The sequence below is a fragment of the Sphaerodactylus townsendi genome, linkage group LG05, assembly GCF_021028975.2.
Source record: "Sphaerodactylus townsendi isolate TG3544 linkage group LG05, MPM_Stown_v2.3, whole genome shotgun sequence".
NCBI lineage: Eukaryota > Metazoa > Chordata > Lepidosauria > Squamata > Sphaerodactylidae > Sphaerodactylus > Sphaerodactylus townsendi.
The window spans coordinates 59,736,251-59,751,707 of record NC_059429.1 but is presented as its reverse complement, the minus strand read 5'-3'; the positions used below and the strand labels follow the sequence as shown (position 1 = coordinate 59,751,707).

The 15,457-nt window shown below is 40.5% G+C and overlaps 1 protein-coding gene and 1 pseudogene across 2 annotated transcripts in view; both read left to right on the top strand.

Annotated features, from left to right (window-relative positions):
- Positions 1-15,457, top strand: part of CACHD1 (cache domain containing 1) — a 152,300-nt gene that overhangs the window by 65,203 nt on the left and 71,640 nt on the right. For both annotated transcript variants that reach the window (XM_048496091.1, XM_048496090.1), the window contains exon 3: positions 4,569-4,717. In XM_048496091.1, coding sequence (XP_048352048.1) covers positions 4,569-4,717 — 149 coding nt within the window. The remainder of the gene's footprint in view (positions 1-4,568; positions 4,718-15,457) is intronic.
- On the top strand, positions 7,925-8,852 carry LOC125432651 (annotated as a pseudogene).

The following is a 15,457-nucleotide window of genomic DNA, read 5'->3' as shown; positions in this document are numbered from 1 at the left end:
ACTGGGCCATACTTTTCCTGGAGAAAGTCTGCCAAGGCAAGGGAAGGAGGGAAAGCTTAAGGCAGGGGACAGATTTAGGCTGACTGGTAGGTGGGAAGGAGAGAAGGAAGCATGACAAAGGAAAAGGCTAAGGGGAATTTCCAGAAAGGGAAAAAGGAAATAGTGAGCTAGGGAAGATGTAATACCCCTGCCAGACCTTGTGGGTCCCCTCCTTGTCAATATATCTACTTCTCAACAAGGCCCCATCAGTGGATGCTTATATGTAGAGACTAGAGTCAAGAAGAGACAAAAGATCTTTCTACAGACTTGATAAAAGCCTTAGGTTTGCAGAACAATATGAGAAAGGTACATTAGGGGATTTTAAATGCTAAAATAATAGAATCTATGCCTGTATCTTTAAGAAACAGATGCCTTTAGTAGCTGTGGTGGTTGCAGGCAACTACAACAATATTCTAGCCTTTGTTTCTGTCAGTAAAAGGCAGAGAAGAGAAGGTGTGGCCCATTCTAGAGCAGTTGGGACCAGGCTCCTCAGCAACCATCATGCAACTTGCTGTCATGTAATTTGTGTAGCTTTCACCTAGGTACAGTGATGGTGACGACTTGATGCCTCACAATTTGCCTGAATCTTCACAGCCTCTACACAAGTCTCATGACTAGGCTAAGCCCAGAAATGGCCTCCACACAGTTCACTCGAGTGTATTGCTATCACATGACTTTTGTAGACTTTTCCCAGCACAGTTGCAAATAGATTGGGTTATAATTTAGGATGCCATCTAAGTATAGATAGTAAATTAATTAAAAGTAAGTTACTCTGTGTATTTAGGTCTTTGCCTTCTTCGCGCAGCTGACCCATTATTCAATTTGTCTGAGGTAACTGATGGCTCTCTCAGCTGCTCAGTATCAGACTCTGTAGCTTGCTTTGCCTTGGCTGGCAGTGAATGGCTTGGAATTGACTCTGCCTTGGCTTCAGGAACAGACCTTGGAGCTGGCTCTGTTACCTACAGTTCCTGGTCCACAGTGCATTCAGGCTCCTCGTCAGATTCCTCCCAGAGACTGGCTCATGACAGAGCCTATGCTTTCTCCCTTGTAGCTCTCATTTTATGGAACAGAATCTTAGAGGAAGAAAAGGGGACATTTGGAATTTTTAGGAGACACCACAAGATCATTTTATTTGCCAGGGCAGGTATCCCTTAAGAGTTACAGGTTATTTGGGCTTGTGCTTTGCTGGTTTTAAATTGTGATGTTTTAAGTTATGATTTGTAAGTCACCTTGAGCCACAAGGAAATGTGGGATAAAATGTCAAAATAAATAAAAATGTGACAACAAGGCTCGGATTTGGTTGTTTGTGTCTGGATCCAGTTTAAAGTCCTTGATAACTTGGGTTCTTCACACCTGTCGGACAGCATCTTCCAATATATTATATTCCCTGTTTTTAGGTGTCTTCCTCCTTACAGTACTTTACTTCATTAGTTTGGTGGATGCTGGAACTAGGGCATTCTCTGAACTGGTGAAGAAAGTACTTTAGAATGACATGTCAGAATGGGTAAGGAGGTCACCTTTTCTACTTTTCAGGAAGCATGTAGGAACATTTTATTTCAGAGAGCTTTCATGGAGGATGAAATAATTGTTGAGAAGGCTTGACTTTGGTTTTATCCATGTGCATTGTTTTATTTTGGTTTTAAATTGTTATTGCAATCTATTGTTTCCTGTGTGAGTTGTCTTTAGTTTTAGCAGAAAAGCACGGTCTAAATAATTTAAATAAATTAATAATGAATATCATTCTGTGAAAATATTGGTTTGGAAATGGAGGAATAGAGAACTTACTGAATTCTGTATTACATGATAATTGACAGCAGTTATGTGTTAGACACATAACTTAGTTTGAACTATCAGCAGTCCTCTATGTTAGTAATAAATCATTCTGCAATACCATTTAGGAATCGTTCTACAAGCATTTTCATTTGAACAATGTTCTATTAAAAACTATGTTCTTTGGAGGCTTGTAATTGAGCTATAGGATTTGATAGAAACAATGGCCCCAAAGTCACTGCTCTTATCAGTGTTGGTTACATTGTTCACATAAGGAAATAAATCATCGTGAAATGACCTGTTATTAATAGTTAAGAAGGACATTTGTCAGTCTGAAAGTCTAATAAATAGACTAATTACATATTTCAGTAGACAAATTGAGTTGTGTTGGCAGGTTATTCTATTGAAAGATAGAATTTTGTATGTATATGTAACAGGCAATTGGAGGGTGTTGAAAAGAAGGCAGTTAGACATTACTAATTAAATAACTTTGTCTCTGAAGGCAGAATGCATTAAAATGTGACACTGAACATTTTGCTGTGAGCTGTAAATTGCTGAAAGATTATTCTGTTTCTTCATTTGAACTGCAAGCTATAGGGAATTTTCTAGTAAGAACAATATAACAGAGCTACAAATAAAAGTTGAAATGTACTAAAAAATTGGACTATGCTGGTGTAGTCCAGTAAGTAAACTTCATTGGAAAATTTTGTATTTCCAGGGATTCTGAATTGGGGTTGGATTATAAAAGCACAGAGAAAGAAAGGTTAGATAGCACTTCACCACAATTGTTTGGTTGCCCTTGTTAGATGATTTGCTAAGATTTGGGAGGTATTTTTTGTTTTACCAAGTTTCTTACATAAGCCACTCAGTACTTAGTGCTTCAGTAGAAAGTGTAAAAGAATAAATAGTTGCTCAACAAAGAGGTACAAGCTACTGGAAGGTTTATAGCCAGCGTGGTGAACTCTAGAGCAGGTGAACTCTAATCTGGAGAACTGGGTTTGATTCCTCACTCCTCTGCATGAGCGACTGAGTCTTACATGGTGAACCAAATTTGTTTCCCTATTCCTATATTGCTTCTGGGTGACCTCAACCCCACCTACCTCACAAAGTGTTTGCTGTGGGGAGGGAAAGGGAAAGGAGTCTATAAGTCCCCTTGAGTCTCCTTACAGGAGAGAAAGGCAGGGTATAAATCCAAACTCTTCTTCTTCATAACGATCTATGGATATTTACATCCAGAGACTGTGGCCTTGAACTGACAATATAGATCTTTCTACAAATCTGAAAAATGTCCCAGGGTTGCAGAAAACTCTGAATTTTGTTTAAAAAGGGTTGATAAAACACCTCAAACCTATAGAACCAACAACTACAGCTTTTAAAAAATGAATGTTCTTGACCTGCTCTGAAAAAGCCAACACTATTCCATCTAGGTCAAGTGCATTCAGTCCCTCTAGAATACCAGGCTTCCCAACCAGCATCTCCTCTGTCTTGTCTGAATTCAGCTTTACCTTTTTCTGCCTTAATTACCTCACCACAGCCTCAGAGCACCAGAACCAAGGTAGGCATTTCTGGAGGCTTAGATAATGAGACATAGAGCTAGGTACCCAGTCCCGAAAGGTTTGAACAGTCTCATTCATCACCCTCACAAAAAGACCATGAGAGAGAGAATAAAACCCTATGGCACTCTACAAGACACCCAGTTGATTCTGCAGCTCTGGTGAAGACACTTTATGTATGGTCAGACAGAAAAAAGTGAACCCACCAACTCCATATTCCATATTCAGGCAGATAGATAAGAATGGAATGGCCAACTATGTCAAAGGCTGTTTAGAGGTCTGACAATATCAGCAGGGAAGATTATTCCTTGTTCAACTTTGAAAGATTGTTCACCACTGTAACAAAAGCTGTCTCTATACCAAACCACAGCCTGAAGCCAGACTGAAATGGGTCAAGGGGAGATGTGTCATCCAGGAAACCCTGGAACTGATCTGCCACCACTCATTCTGTCAGTTTCCCTAGAAAATTGGAAACTAGCCTATTATCGGGATCTCATCCCTATCCAATAAAGGTTGAGGTCTATTTACTATCTCATTCAAAGGCATAAGGAGAGCTCCCTCAGTCATAGAGGAACTGATAATTTTCACTGATGGCTCCAGTAGCTTCTCTAGGCAAGATTTTAAAAGCCAGGATGGACATGACCCATAGCACAGGTGGTAGCTCTCACAAGGGCACCATCAGCATCCATAGACAGAATCAATGTGATTATCCATAACAAAATCGAGCAGGTGGTTCTGATACATAAGATATTGGATCATCTTGACTTCCAAATCAGAATGGATTTTATCAGCAAAGAATTTTGTGAAGACCTCACAATTGAGGGCCAAAATGTTATGGCTGCCCGGTCCAAACTTAGGAGTTATCAAGTCACGAATCAATTGAACAATTGAGCTGGGTGAAATTCTGCTGATGCTGCGGTAGCAGATCTTTGCTACCATCACTGCTACCTCAGAGACCTGCAAATGGACTCTATGATATGCTGAATCTGATTCATCTGAATCTTCTGCCAGCATGACTTAGTCAGTTTCCTGACTCTTTTATTTTGCCCTGATCCCGGTATGTACGTACTCATTAACACTAACCGTGCATAGCATGGCGCTTGTTACTTTCTGTTTCAATTCTTTTTGCCATGTTTTATGACTTGCATCGTAATGTGTATGCTGAAAAGCGTGTTTAATTTTATTCATTTTCTTTACTTGTTCTAGCTAGCAAAAAAAATCCGGGAAAAATTTAACCGTTACTTGGATGTGGTCAATCGAAACAAGCATGTAGTGGAAGCATCGTATACTGCTCATTTGACATCACCTCTGACTGCAATTCAAGATTGCTGCACCATTCCACCTTCTATGATGGAGTAAGTATTTAAAGGGTTTCCCACCAGAAGTGGTGGAGAAGTCCATTTCTCTAGGATTATCTGGATCTGATCTTTTAACGCTAAAAGTTTTAGAAAGTCATAATAGTTTTAGTTTTTGACATAAAATGCTTTCGTCTTCTTGCACTGATGAATTAATCTATTCAAAATTCAGCAACAAAATGATGCATTCAGTGAGACAGGATCACTAAACTGAAAGAATCTACATAGCATGATCCTTTTCATTTGTTTTCTGTCTTTGCTGAAGGGAAGTAACAACAGAGATAGTGTTCTTGGTTGCCATTTTGAATTGTGGATTATTATCAAAAATCCTAGTGAGTAAGTGCTGCCAATGTTTCCAAGTTTACTAAAAAGTATACCTTCATGTGATCATAAAACCTTACTACTTTTGGTAGCTAAAGATTTCATGAATTAATCAGGCAAAATATTTGTTGAAAGCTTGTCACAGACTTCTTCAAGTGATAGTGATAAGCACACTCGTTATATAGGATTTAATGTTTTAACTGAGTTATATTTATGGTGTCGTTTTGAGAAGTTCAGTATCTGTTGTCTATCTGTATCAGCCTCAGTCTACTTGGCCTATTTTGAACCAAGCTAGAAATAACGTGGGTTGTTCTGATAGTTGCTGCCATTCAGGCATATGATCATAAAGAATACAGTGCTAGCATTGAATGGTTTCAAAATTGATGGATATGGTCACATTTCATGTGGAGAATGCTGAAACGTAAAGCTATGTCAGATTATCAAAGCTAGGATGAAACTAGTCTTACCAGTCCATAATCCTCCCTGAACAAATATAACTAAACTGGTAGCGTGAGAGTGCAAGTTGGGAAACTTCTTAGATAAGCCATTTTCTATGCATCTTAGTTCTGCAAAGCTCGGATGTATGTTTGTCAATTACTGCTTGCTGCCCCAGTTCTCTCTCCCCAGCCCTTTGTATCTGGGAGAACACAAAGAGCAGCTTAGCAATTTTTTCCAAGATGGAAACAGAGTTGTGGGACTTCCTAGGAGAAACAGGATGTCCCTGTGGTGCCCTTTCTAGTCTAGATTGGAAGAAGCACCAGCTTGTCAGAGTGCAGTGCTGAAAGACAGTAAGCTTCACTGGCTTATGGGATGGGTGGGGACTAGACAGTGAGACCAACAGGTAGGTTCCTTTCGATGTGCATGACTGTTTTCATTGAATATTGATGAGCATCTTATACAAGCTCTGAACTAAGCAGTGTTCAGAGCAAAGGCACAGGATACCTGATCCCTAGGGACTGTTGTCAAGTTCTGTTTTTTAGTGTTTACATTAATTGCTTCATGGAAACAATATAAAAGGACTTCACTGTTAAGACAGCATAGATTTCACATCCAAATTGATTTATTCCCTTTTCTAGTGGTCACAGGAAAACCAGGTACAATTTGTTTGAGATAACTGTGAGAAAAAGACTGTCTTGCAAGTGCTGTGAAAGTATGCTGCTGAGGGAACTCCCCATGGATCCTTCGGTAGTCTGTTCCACAGAAATGGAGCTTCCATAAAAAAGGCATAAGATATCAGTTAACTGCAAACTTAGTGAATGGAGGGCACCAGTAAGAGAGACTGCTGTGAGAAGTGCAGGTTCATGCAAGAAAAAGCAGTCTTTCCATATGTGGGGCCCAGTCACAAAAGACTTTAAAACTAAGAACCAACACTTTGAATTGAGTTCAGAAGCATTATTGCCCATCAAAGCTGTTTCAAAACTGGCTTTATGTGTTCATGGTGTCAAGAGTCTCCCAGTAAGCAAGCAGATGCATTTTTCAACAGTTGAAGCTTCTGAAAAGTTCTATAGAGAAACTCCACCTAGAGTACATTGCAATAATCTCACCTGGGAAGTTATAGGATGATGGATAATGTCAGCCTACTGTAGAAGGGAGCATAATGTACAAACTAAATGCAGGTGGGGAAAGATACAGCTAGTAACAGAACCAGCCTGCTTTTTGTTCAAAGCAAGGCTGAGCCCCAGAAATCTCCCCTCCTGGTCTGACAGGGGTCATTCGTGTTCTACCTAAGGCTGTCAGGTTTATTAAATGTATGAAAGTGAGTAGTAATGCAACACTCCTAAATATGTACACTGTGCATCTCTCACTAACATCATCCCATTCATAATCTATTTCAGCAAAGAGCTGTAATATGAAATTACCTTAAAAGAATACTCCTGTGGTGTGTTGTAGCCTATAAACTGCTGTGCTGACAGCAAACAGAGCTGAAAATAGAAGTAAAAATGGGGCATAGTTCTTCATGATGTTGACCTACTGATAAAGCATGCCCAAGTTTTCAGAACTAAAAACCAAGCAACTTCAATATATTACTGAGGTTGGGAGAGTGGTGGGGGTAAGGGTACAGCTTCTAAAGTTGCTGAAAAAGAAGGCTTTGTGATGGTGTTCCTCTGTTCTCTCCAGTGCTCTTTAATATTAATGTTCAGCTATTGGAAGTCATCAGGAGTTTTGGAGTGGGAAATGATCAGTATGTTAATGACATCCAACTCTGTCCTTCAGTAACAAAGCCTCTGGAAACAGGTGTCCCAGTCAGCGTATGAATTCTGTGGTCAAGTGGATGATATTGAATCCAGATGAGACACAAGTTATGTTGGCTGGGAAAGCTGAAGTTATGGATGGGGTTGATTTTTCTATCTTTAGATGGAGTTTGGCTGCCTTTGGCTGATCAGTTGAAGAGGTTTTGGTTTTGTGGGGGGGATTCATCTGTCTCACTCTGTTATTGTCTTCTGGTAATAGGTGAAGAATTGCTCAAAATGTTAACTTTTTTCATAATTTAATATTTGCCAACTTGGGAACCTGGAATCTGATGGAAAGGCTGCATAGAAATGTTTTAAATCAATTGATAAATACAGTTGCCCTGAGTCTGAGTACTTTTTTAAAAGAAAAAAATAGAAGACACCACACAAATATCTGTTCAGCAGACACAAGGAATAATATTAACTGTATTAACTGTACAGGTTCCCCACACACAGAGCCTCCTGAAATAATATTCCTTTTCAGTCATCACATCAAATTGGACAGTGATAATATGGTTTCTACCTTTTTGAATGTCACTTGGCATGCTCAGTATCTCAGCTCATTCTTCTCAAATAGAAGCTTTTGTGCTCTGAAGATGCTAGTCACAGGTGCTGGCAATATATCAGGAATGAAGATATTCAGACCATGGTTCACCTTGTGGATATCTAGAACATGATTGAAGCCTTCTGAGACAATGGCCTTAATACACTAGATCACAACACAGAGATCAGTGTGTCTCAACTGGAAACCATAATTTCATCCATCTACTACCAGCTAAATAAACTCCTTCCTTCTACTCACCAGATCAGCATGGAGCAATCCATCAGCCTTCTCCTCAATTTCATGATAGCAGCATATGACAGTGAGGGCCACAGGAAGTTGATGGTGTTTTCCATAAACGCAATATTGTCTACCATGTGTGGTGGAAAAATTCTGGACAAGCTAAGATATATTTTCTCTCAGATGTCTGATTCCAGTGGCTTGATGATATTTTCAAAGTTTGACCAGTTTCTGTGAGAGGTTTTGAAACTTCCAACATCTATTTTTGAAGGACCTTCCTTTGGCTACACAGAAAACTCTTGTGCATACATGTTTCCCTCAGCAGAAAAAGGTCATGCTGAACATGTTCTTAGACACGTTAATGGCTGACCCACCGCCCCAGTGCCTTGTGTGGCTACCTCTCATGCACAGACTTGCCCACATTGAAAATGTCTTCCATCCAGTGGAATGGTCTTCCTGCCGGTGTAAGAGCATGATGGGCTTCCGATACAGATGCCAGCCGTGCCACAACTACCATCTCTGTCAAAACTGTTTTTGACGTGGCCATGAAAACGGCCCTCACAGCAACCAGCATCAGCTGAAGGAGCATTCCTCTTGGAAATTGCCTGCCAAGAAGCTGAGCCATGCCATTAGTAAATCTCTTGGTTGTGTACCCACTAGGGAGCCTCCTTACCCTGTATATCTGGAACAGCCAGAGAAGCCCCTTGACCTTGCCCATATCGTGCAAAGGCATGTGTGCCTTCTGGTTAGGGTGCGAGGCAATGACAGGATTGTGTTTTGCCTGGAGCCCTTTACTTGTTAACCAATCCAGGTAGCCGCAGTAATAGAGGCAGACTACTTGTTTACATGACTGGCTGAGCAGAGGACAAGTTAAAATATTTATTGTATTGTATAGATTTTATTGTAAGCTGCCTTGAGTCTTCCAGAAAAAGGTGGGGTATAAATGTAATGTAATTAATTAATTAATTAATGGCAAAGAGAATTTGGAGAACAGAAATTAAGATCTGTGTACAACCTAGGACAGTGATGGCGAACCTTTTCGAGACCGAGTGCCCAAATTGCAACCCAAAACCCACTTATTTATCACAAAGTGCCAACACGGCAATTTAACCTGAATACTGAGGTTTTAGTTTAGAAAAAACGGTTGACTCCAAGGTGTGCGTTACTGGGGAGTAAGCTTGGTGGTAGTCAGTGGCTTTGCTTTGAAGCAACCATGCATATCTTCCAACGGGTGAATCACGACCCTAGGAGGTCCCAAGCAAGTCCCATTGTCAGCAACTGAGCTTACTCCCAGGTAAAGGATCATGCTTTAGTTCTTCGCATGAAAATCGGTGGGGCTTAACAGGGTTACCTGCACTCCTTCCCCAAAACTTGGTCTAAGGTTTAATGCTAATAATCGAGCCCAGTGGCTCAGGCCAGCCTAGATGTGTGTGGGGGGACGACGACTCTGTTTGCGCGTGACCACAGAGAGCGCTCTGAGTGCCACCTCTGGCACCCGTGCCATAGGTTCGCCACCACTGACCTAGGAGATACAGATGAAATCTGAGGCATTTAAACATTTCAAATTGCTAATATCATGAGTATTCTAACATTCTGTCATGTGTTACATTCATTTCAGTGTGTGTTGAAGGTTAATAAGCTGTGTTTGTAACAATCAAGGAAACAGATAAATTATGTCCATATGACAGTCATATTGTCACTGTCCTCTTGGATGTTGTCTTACATGTGGTCCCCGTTAGATCTTTTTTTTTTCTGAAGTGAAAATTATTTTCCATGTTTATTTTTTATAATGTAAGCCAGCCATGGAAATTATGTTTCCTCCATTTCGGTAATGTGAGCCACACAGTTGGGGGATACAGTTTCTGCTAAAGTCTTGTTCACAAAATAATGACATTTGCAAAACAGAATCATGACTTCCATGATTTTTTAATTTGTGGTGTTTGTTCCTGCATTCATGTTTGAAAACCTATACGTCCCTATTTTGTCTGTAATGTGGTTATTTTCTTTTTCTGTGCTGAACTTGAAACTTAGCTGGGTTCATCTTTTTTCATTTAAAAAAAATGTGTGTCATTTTATCAAACAGTAGAAACTTTAAAATACAGGATAATAGTTTGCCAAACTAAAATAAGGTACTTGCCTAAAACACATGATAAACATGACTATGTGAACATACACTGAACACTGATTTCATTAAAACTTGAGGCAAGGGAATTATTTTCAACCTTTCCTTTCAAAAACAAAGTATATCCTTTTGAAAAATAAAGTTAATCATAGTAAAATAAGTATTGTCTTGCTGAGTAAGGCCAAGAATCCATTAGGTTTATTTCACTTCCAAAAGTATGCCACGCAGGCTGTGATGGTGTTGCAGTCAAATTTGATTGGAGTTGCCAGCTCTGGGTTGGGAAATATCTGGTGATTTTGGGGGTAGAATCTGAGGAGGGCAGGGTTAGTGAAGGGGTGGGACTTGAGTGGGGTATAGTGCCATATTGTCCACCTTCCAAAGTGGTCATTTGCTCAAGGATACTGTGATGCCTTCTTTCTACCACAAGCACTTTTCACAACAAATATCTTCTTCCTTTTCTTAAAAGTTCAGTTTTCTTGGCTTAAGTTTTCTTGAAAGAAACTTTGAGAGACTGAAGAATTATTTGGGAAAGTTCTAAAAAAAGATGAATTCTGAGATGAACTGGGAGATCTTGCCCATCCAGCACAAACCCACTCTCCACCAGCTAAGCCTGCATATACACAAGGTCAGGATCCCTCTGATCTCTCTGATAACGTTCAGATCCTATCGAATCCAAACTGACAGTGTAGTGGTGTTTTCTGTCTCATTCTGCCTTCCCGTATGGCTCTCTTAGCCAGCCATGGGGCCGGCTTGCCTACTGGCTGCTCTGTATTCACCCCCAGGTAGGCATACAGGGAACTGGTGACTGACCAAAAGCAGCAGGATCTTTGGTCATCAGTCACTGTAGAGCACAGGTGTCAAACTCGCAGCCCTCCAGATGTTATGACTACAGTTCCCATCATCCCCTGCCAGCATGATGCTGACAGGGGATGATGGGAACTGTAGTCCATAACATTTGGAGGGCCACAAGTTTGACACCTATGCTGTAGCGAGTATATGAGAGTACACAGTGAGAGTATATGACTGGCCCAAGGTCATCCAGCAAGCTTACACAGCACAGTAGGCAGTACATACCTGTCTCTCCCAGATCACAGTTTGGCACTCGAACCACTACCCTGCACAATGTTATTCTCTGAATCTAGAAATCTGAAAATGTTGTTGTGGAAATCTTAGGTATATCTTCTCTAATGTGTAAGTTATACTTTTAATTCTTACTGATGAAAACTATTGCTAGATGTGGCCTCCAAGAACTGATAATTTTTAATTGACATTTCAGCACAGTAACACAATTAACTGGATTATAATGTCAGTTATTTTTTATTTTTTATTTTAATTTTATTAGACTTAATATGTTGCCCTTCCCCCTTTGTGCTTGAAGAGGCTCGCAATACTTCATACAAAAACATAAAATAATTTAACCATTAAAACATTCCAACAAATTACAGCGATTAACTATCAAGATGGTGATAAACAATCCGGAACTAGTGGGCTCGATGGAAACTAACAGAAAAGAGAAGAGGGAAAGGCCAAATTGTATCATATCAGCCTCAACCATATGCCTGGTGGAACAGGTCTTATAGGCCCTGCAGAATTGCGTAAAATTCCACTGGGTCCTGAACTCATTGGACAGAGCATTCTACCAGACTGGGCCAAGGCCAAAATAGCCCTGGCCCTGGTTGAGGCTAGCTGAACTTCCTTTCGACTAAGGACCACTATTAGATTACCACTCCATAATTCAAGCGCTCTTTGAGGTGCATACCAGGAGAGGCGGTCCTGTAGGTATGTGGGTCCCAGACCATACAGGGCTTTGTATGTTAGTACAAGAATCTGACCTGTACTCCACCTGAAGCTGACCCAAGGGTAGCCCTGCATACAGTGAATTGCAGAAGTCTAGTCTTAAGGTGACTGTTGCATGAATCACTGCAGCGAGATTGGGTTGGGAAAGGTAGGGTGCCAGCTGCTTTACATGATGCAGATGGTGTGCCACTTGGACCTCCATAGATAAGGAGATATCCAAGAACACACCAGGCTCTTGATAGTTATAGGAATTATGTTCTCCCTCTGAGCTGGAGGACATCTTCTGGGTGATTCCACTCAACCAGGGAAGCTAATTCTTCAGCTTCCTGTTTACAGTGAGAATCACTCCCTTCTCCCCAGTTTCTTTCTTGCCTCAGAAGGTGAAGCAGCAGACCGGTTACCTGTCCTACCTTTCAACTCTCCTTTTCTCTTTAAAAAACTTATCTTGTCATTACTGCTTTTACTCAAATCTTGTAGCTTATCTCATCTATATCCTGCACTTTATTTTGATCTCAGGGTTCTGAGATCCCTGGACCACGTCCAGCTCTCTATTGGTGCTGGTGGATGCTGGAGATTTCTCCAGCCGCATTGAAGCAATAGTGCTTTTTGATCACATATAGAGACAAATTGCTTCTCAGATGGCTGTCCGAGGAGGATACAGGAGCTTCAGTCATGGCTGCAGAAGAGTGTAATATTGACCAGGCAGACAAGACCCCAGAGCAGGCTGCCTCAACCGCAGTGGTCAAAGAAAACCTGGTGCCATCTTGTGGCTCACAGATTTCCACCAAAAGGGCCAAATTGAATAAAATGGTGTTCCTGCTAAAGTCTCACAGTCTTCGATAAATGCAAAAAAAGCTCCAGCAGAGCAGAGAACCTCCCAGAATCAATCACAGGAACCTAGAGGCAGTGATGATGCCACTACTCAGTGTTCCGGTAATGTTTGCAGTTCCTGGTCTGAGTCAGCCTTTGCAGCTATGTTTGAGACTTTTAGAGCTCTTATGAGGGAGGACATGCTGGCCTTATTACAGAAGAAAGGCTTCTCTCCAAACCTACAAAATCTCTTCTGTGCCTCCTGCCCTTCATCTATATGAGAAACAACTCCACAGGAGTCCGGGGGTGGGGGCAAACCCCCTAGCCCACAGGCAACCAGGAAGAGGGGAACAGTGAGCCCACTTAGGGGGTACAGTCATTCCTTAGACAGTGGTGAGGACTTTAAAGAGGGTGAGTTCATTTCTGAGGAAGAAGCAGAACAGGAAATACAGGTCACCAAGTGGTCTGTTAGAGATTATTTATGAAGATTGCCAATACTTATTGACTCCCACTGGAAACAGGAAGTCAAAGAATTAGTCCTGGCACCCTGGTTGAATGGTGGGAATCATTCAGAATATGTCCTCTTAGGTTCAGAGGAGAAGTGCCAAATGGTTGTTTTAATGATGTCAGTGCAAACTTAATAATACAATTAAGGTAGGAACTGCTCCATCCCAGTTTTCATCATGAGATTGACTTATTTCTGTAACATTGTAACACTGCAAGTGCTTATTGTCAACAAAAGCATGTGAATCTACATGCTTCACTGTTATTTTTGTATTAGCAGTTTTGGCACAGCAAGTTGGAAGAATGTGTGTGAAGGAAGGAAGGTAGTAGCATAGATCAATTTGCCCCATTGTGTTCGGAAGGGGATGAGGGTCTGGCATGTATACTTATTGATGTAGGCCACTGAGTGGCTCTAGAAGAAAACTACACTTCGGGATGGTACTCTTCCTTTACTCCCTCCCACTTAGTGCCAGTGGTAAGAATAAACTGAACACATTTTAAGGTGTCCTTTCATGTTGCTCATTGTTTTTCTCCCTTTTAAGTTCTAGAGTATCAGATGTAGGTTGAAAGAAAGAGAAAGAGAGTATTGGAGATAGAAAGAAAAAAAGATCTAAAGTAGTGCCCTTTAGGTGAAATCTCTATACAACACGTTTTGAAAAACTTAGGAAAGCTTGTGATTTTGTTCAAAATTTACTTTGCCATGGCATTTTGCCAAGGGTTTCTTTGTCTTTTGGACCTTATTGGAAAATATGAAGAATGTTCAATAGTTGCTGAAGTAAATATAGGACAACCTTTACATTTTTTCAGTGTGCCCCTAGAAGCATTAGGTAAGATCCTGGTGGAATGCGCTTTTTGATGTTACAGAAATATCTGTAGGCATAAACAAGTACATTTAAAACCTCAGTACTTACTTTGAGAGGTAGTAGTTAAATATTTAATATCTGGTAGATTGATTAGTATTTGGTTTCGGATATCTGTGCCCATTTTGCACCTATTTGGTATATGTTGGGTATATCCTAAATTGTTTCTGTTGATTTGAAAGGAAATACCTTAAGAAACACTTTTATGTATCTGGAGAAATTCTTATCACTCTAACATATTAACTGACACTCTTTTGTACATTCATTAATGTAATATTTGCATGGGCAAATCCAGAGATCTGATTTTATAGATCATTTACTTTATGAGTACAACAGTTCCTTTAGAAGTGGTCTGGCTCTCTCTTTTTCAAATAGCTGCTTAAATATTTGCTCTTGCAGTTGAGCCATTATCACAACCTTTTCTTTTGTTTACATGTCCTCTCATAGGCAGTTAAGTTAGGAGATAAAGGTATTCCTAATCAGATCATTCAGATTGCTCAACTGGAGTTACATGTGCAAGAATACAAAACTGGATTCAGCTATAAGCAATATACAGCAGTAGCATAATTGATTTAGAAACTCTATCAGACGTGTAAGTTTTACTGAGTTATTTCTTTAAATACACCCTTCTTTTCTCCCCAGTAGAAAATGATAACAGCTTACAACATTGTTCTCCCTTCCTCCATTTTTTCCTCACAAAACCAACCCTGAGTAGTAGGTTAGGCTGACAGACTGTCCGAGGTCATCCAGTGATCTTACTTGGCAAAGCAGGGATTTGAACCTGGATCTCCCATGTCATAAGAAGAACATAAGAACATAAGAACAAGCCAGCTGGATCAGACCAAAGTCCATCTAGTCCAGCATTCTGCTACTCGCAGTGGCCCACCAGGTGCCTTTGGGAGCTCACATGTAGGATGTGAACGCAATGGCCTTCTGCTGCTGTTGCTCCCGATCACCTGGTCTGTTAAGGCATGTCCTTATTCAAAAGTATAATCACTTCCCTGATGGATATGCATGTTGACTATACCATTTGATAAAATTTGGATATTTTTATGTGTATGAATGTGTTAGAGAGATGATTTATTATGTTAGTCATACCAAGGTAAGGCGGGAATGTCATATGAAACAAAAAGTCTTTAAAAAAAGAAAGAGGAACTCATCTCCAGGATCCATTGCCCGAACTATGGGCATGTATATTGAGCTACAGGTCTTTTCCAAAGCTGATAATGTTGTGATTGCTGACATAGGTGGCAAAATAAAGAAAGTCTGGTGGCACCTTACCAAGTAACAAAATGTATTCCAGCATAACCTTTC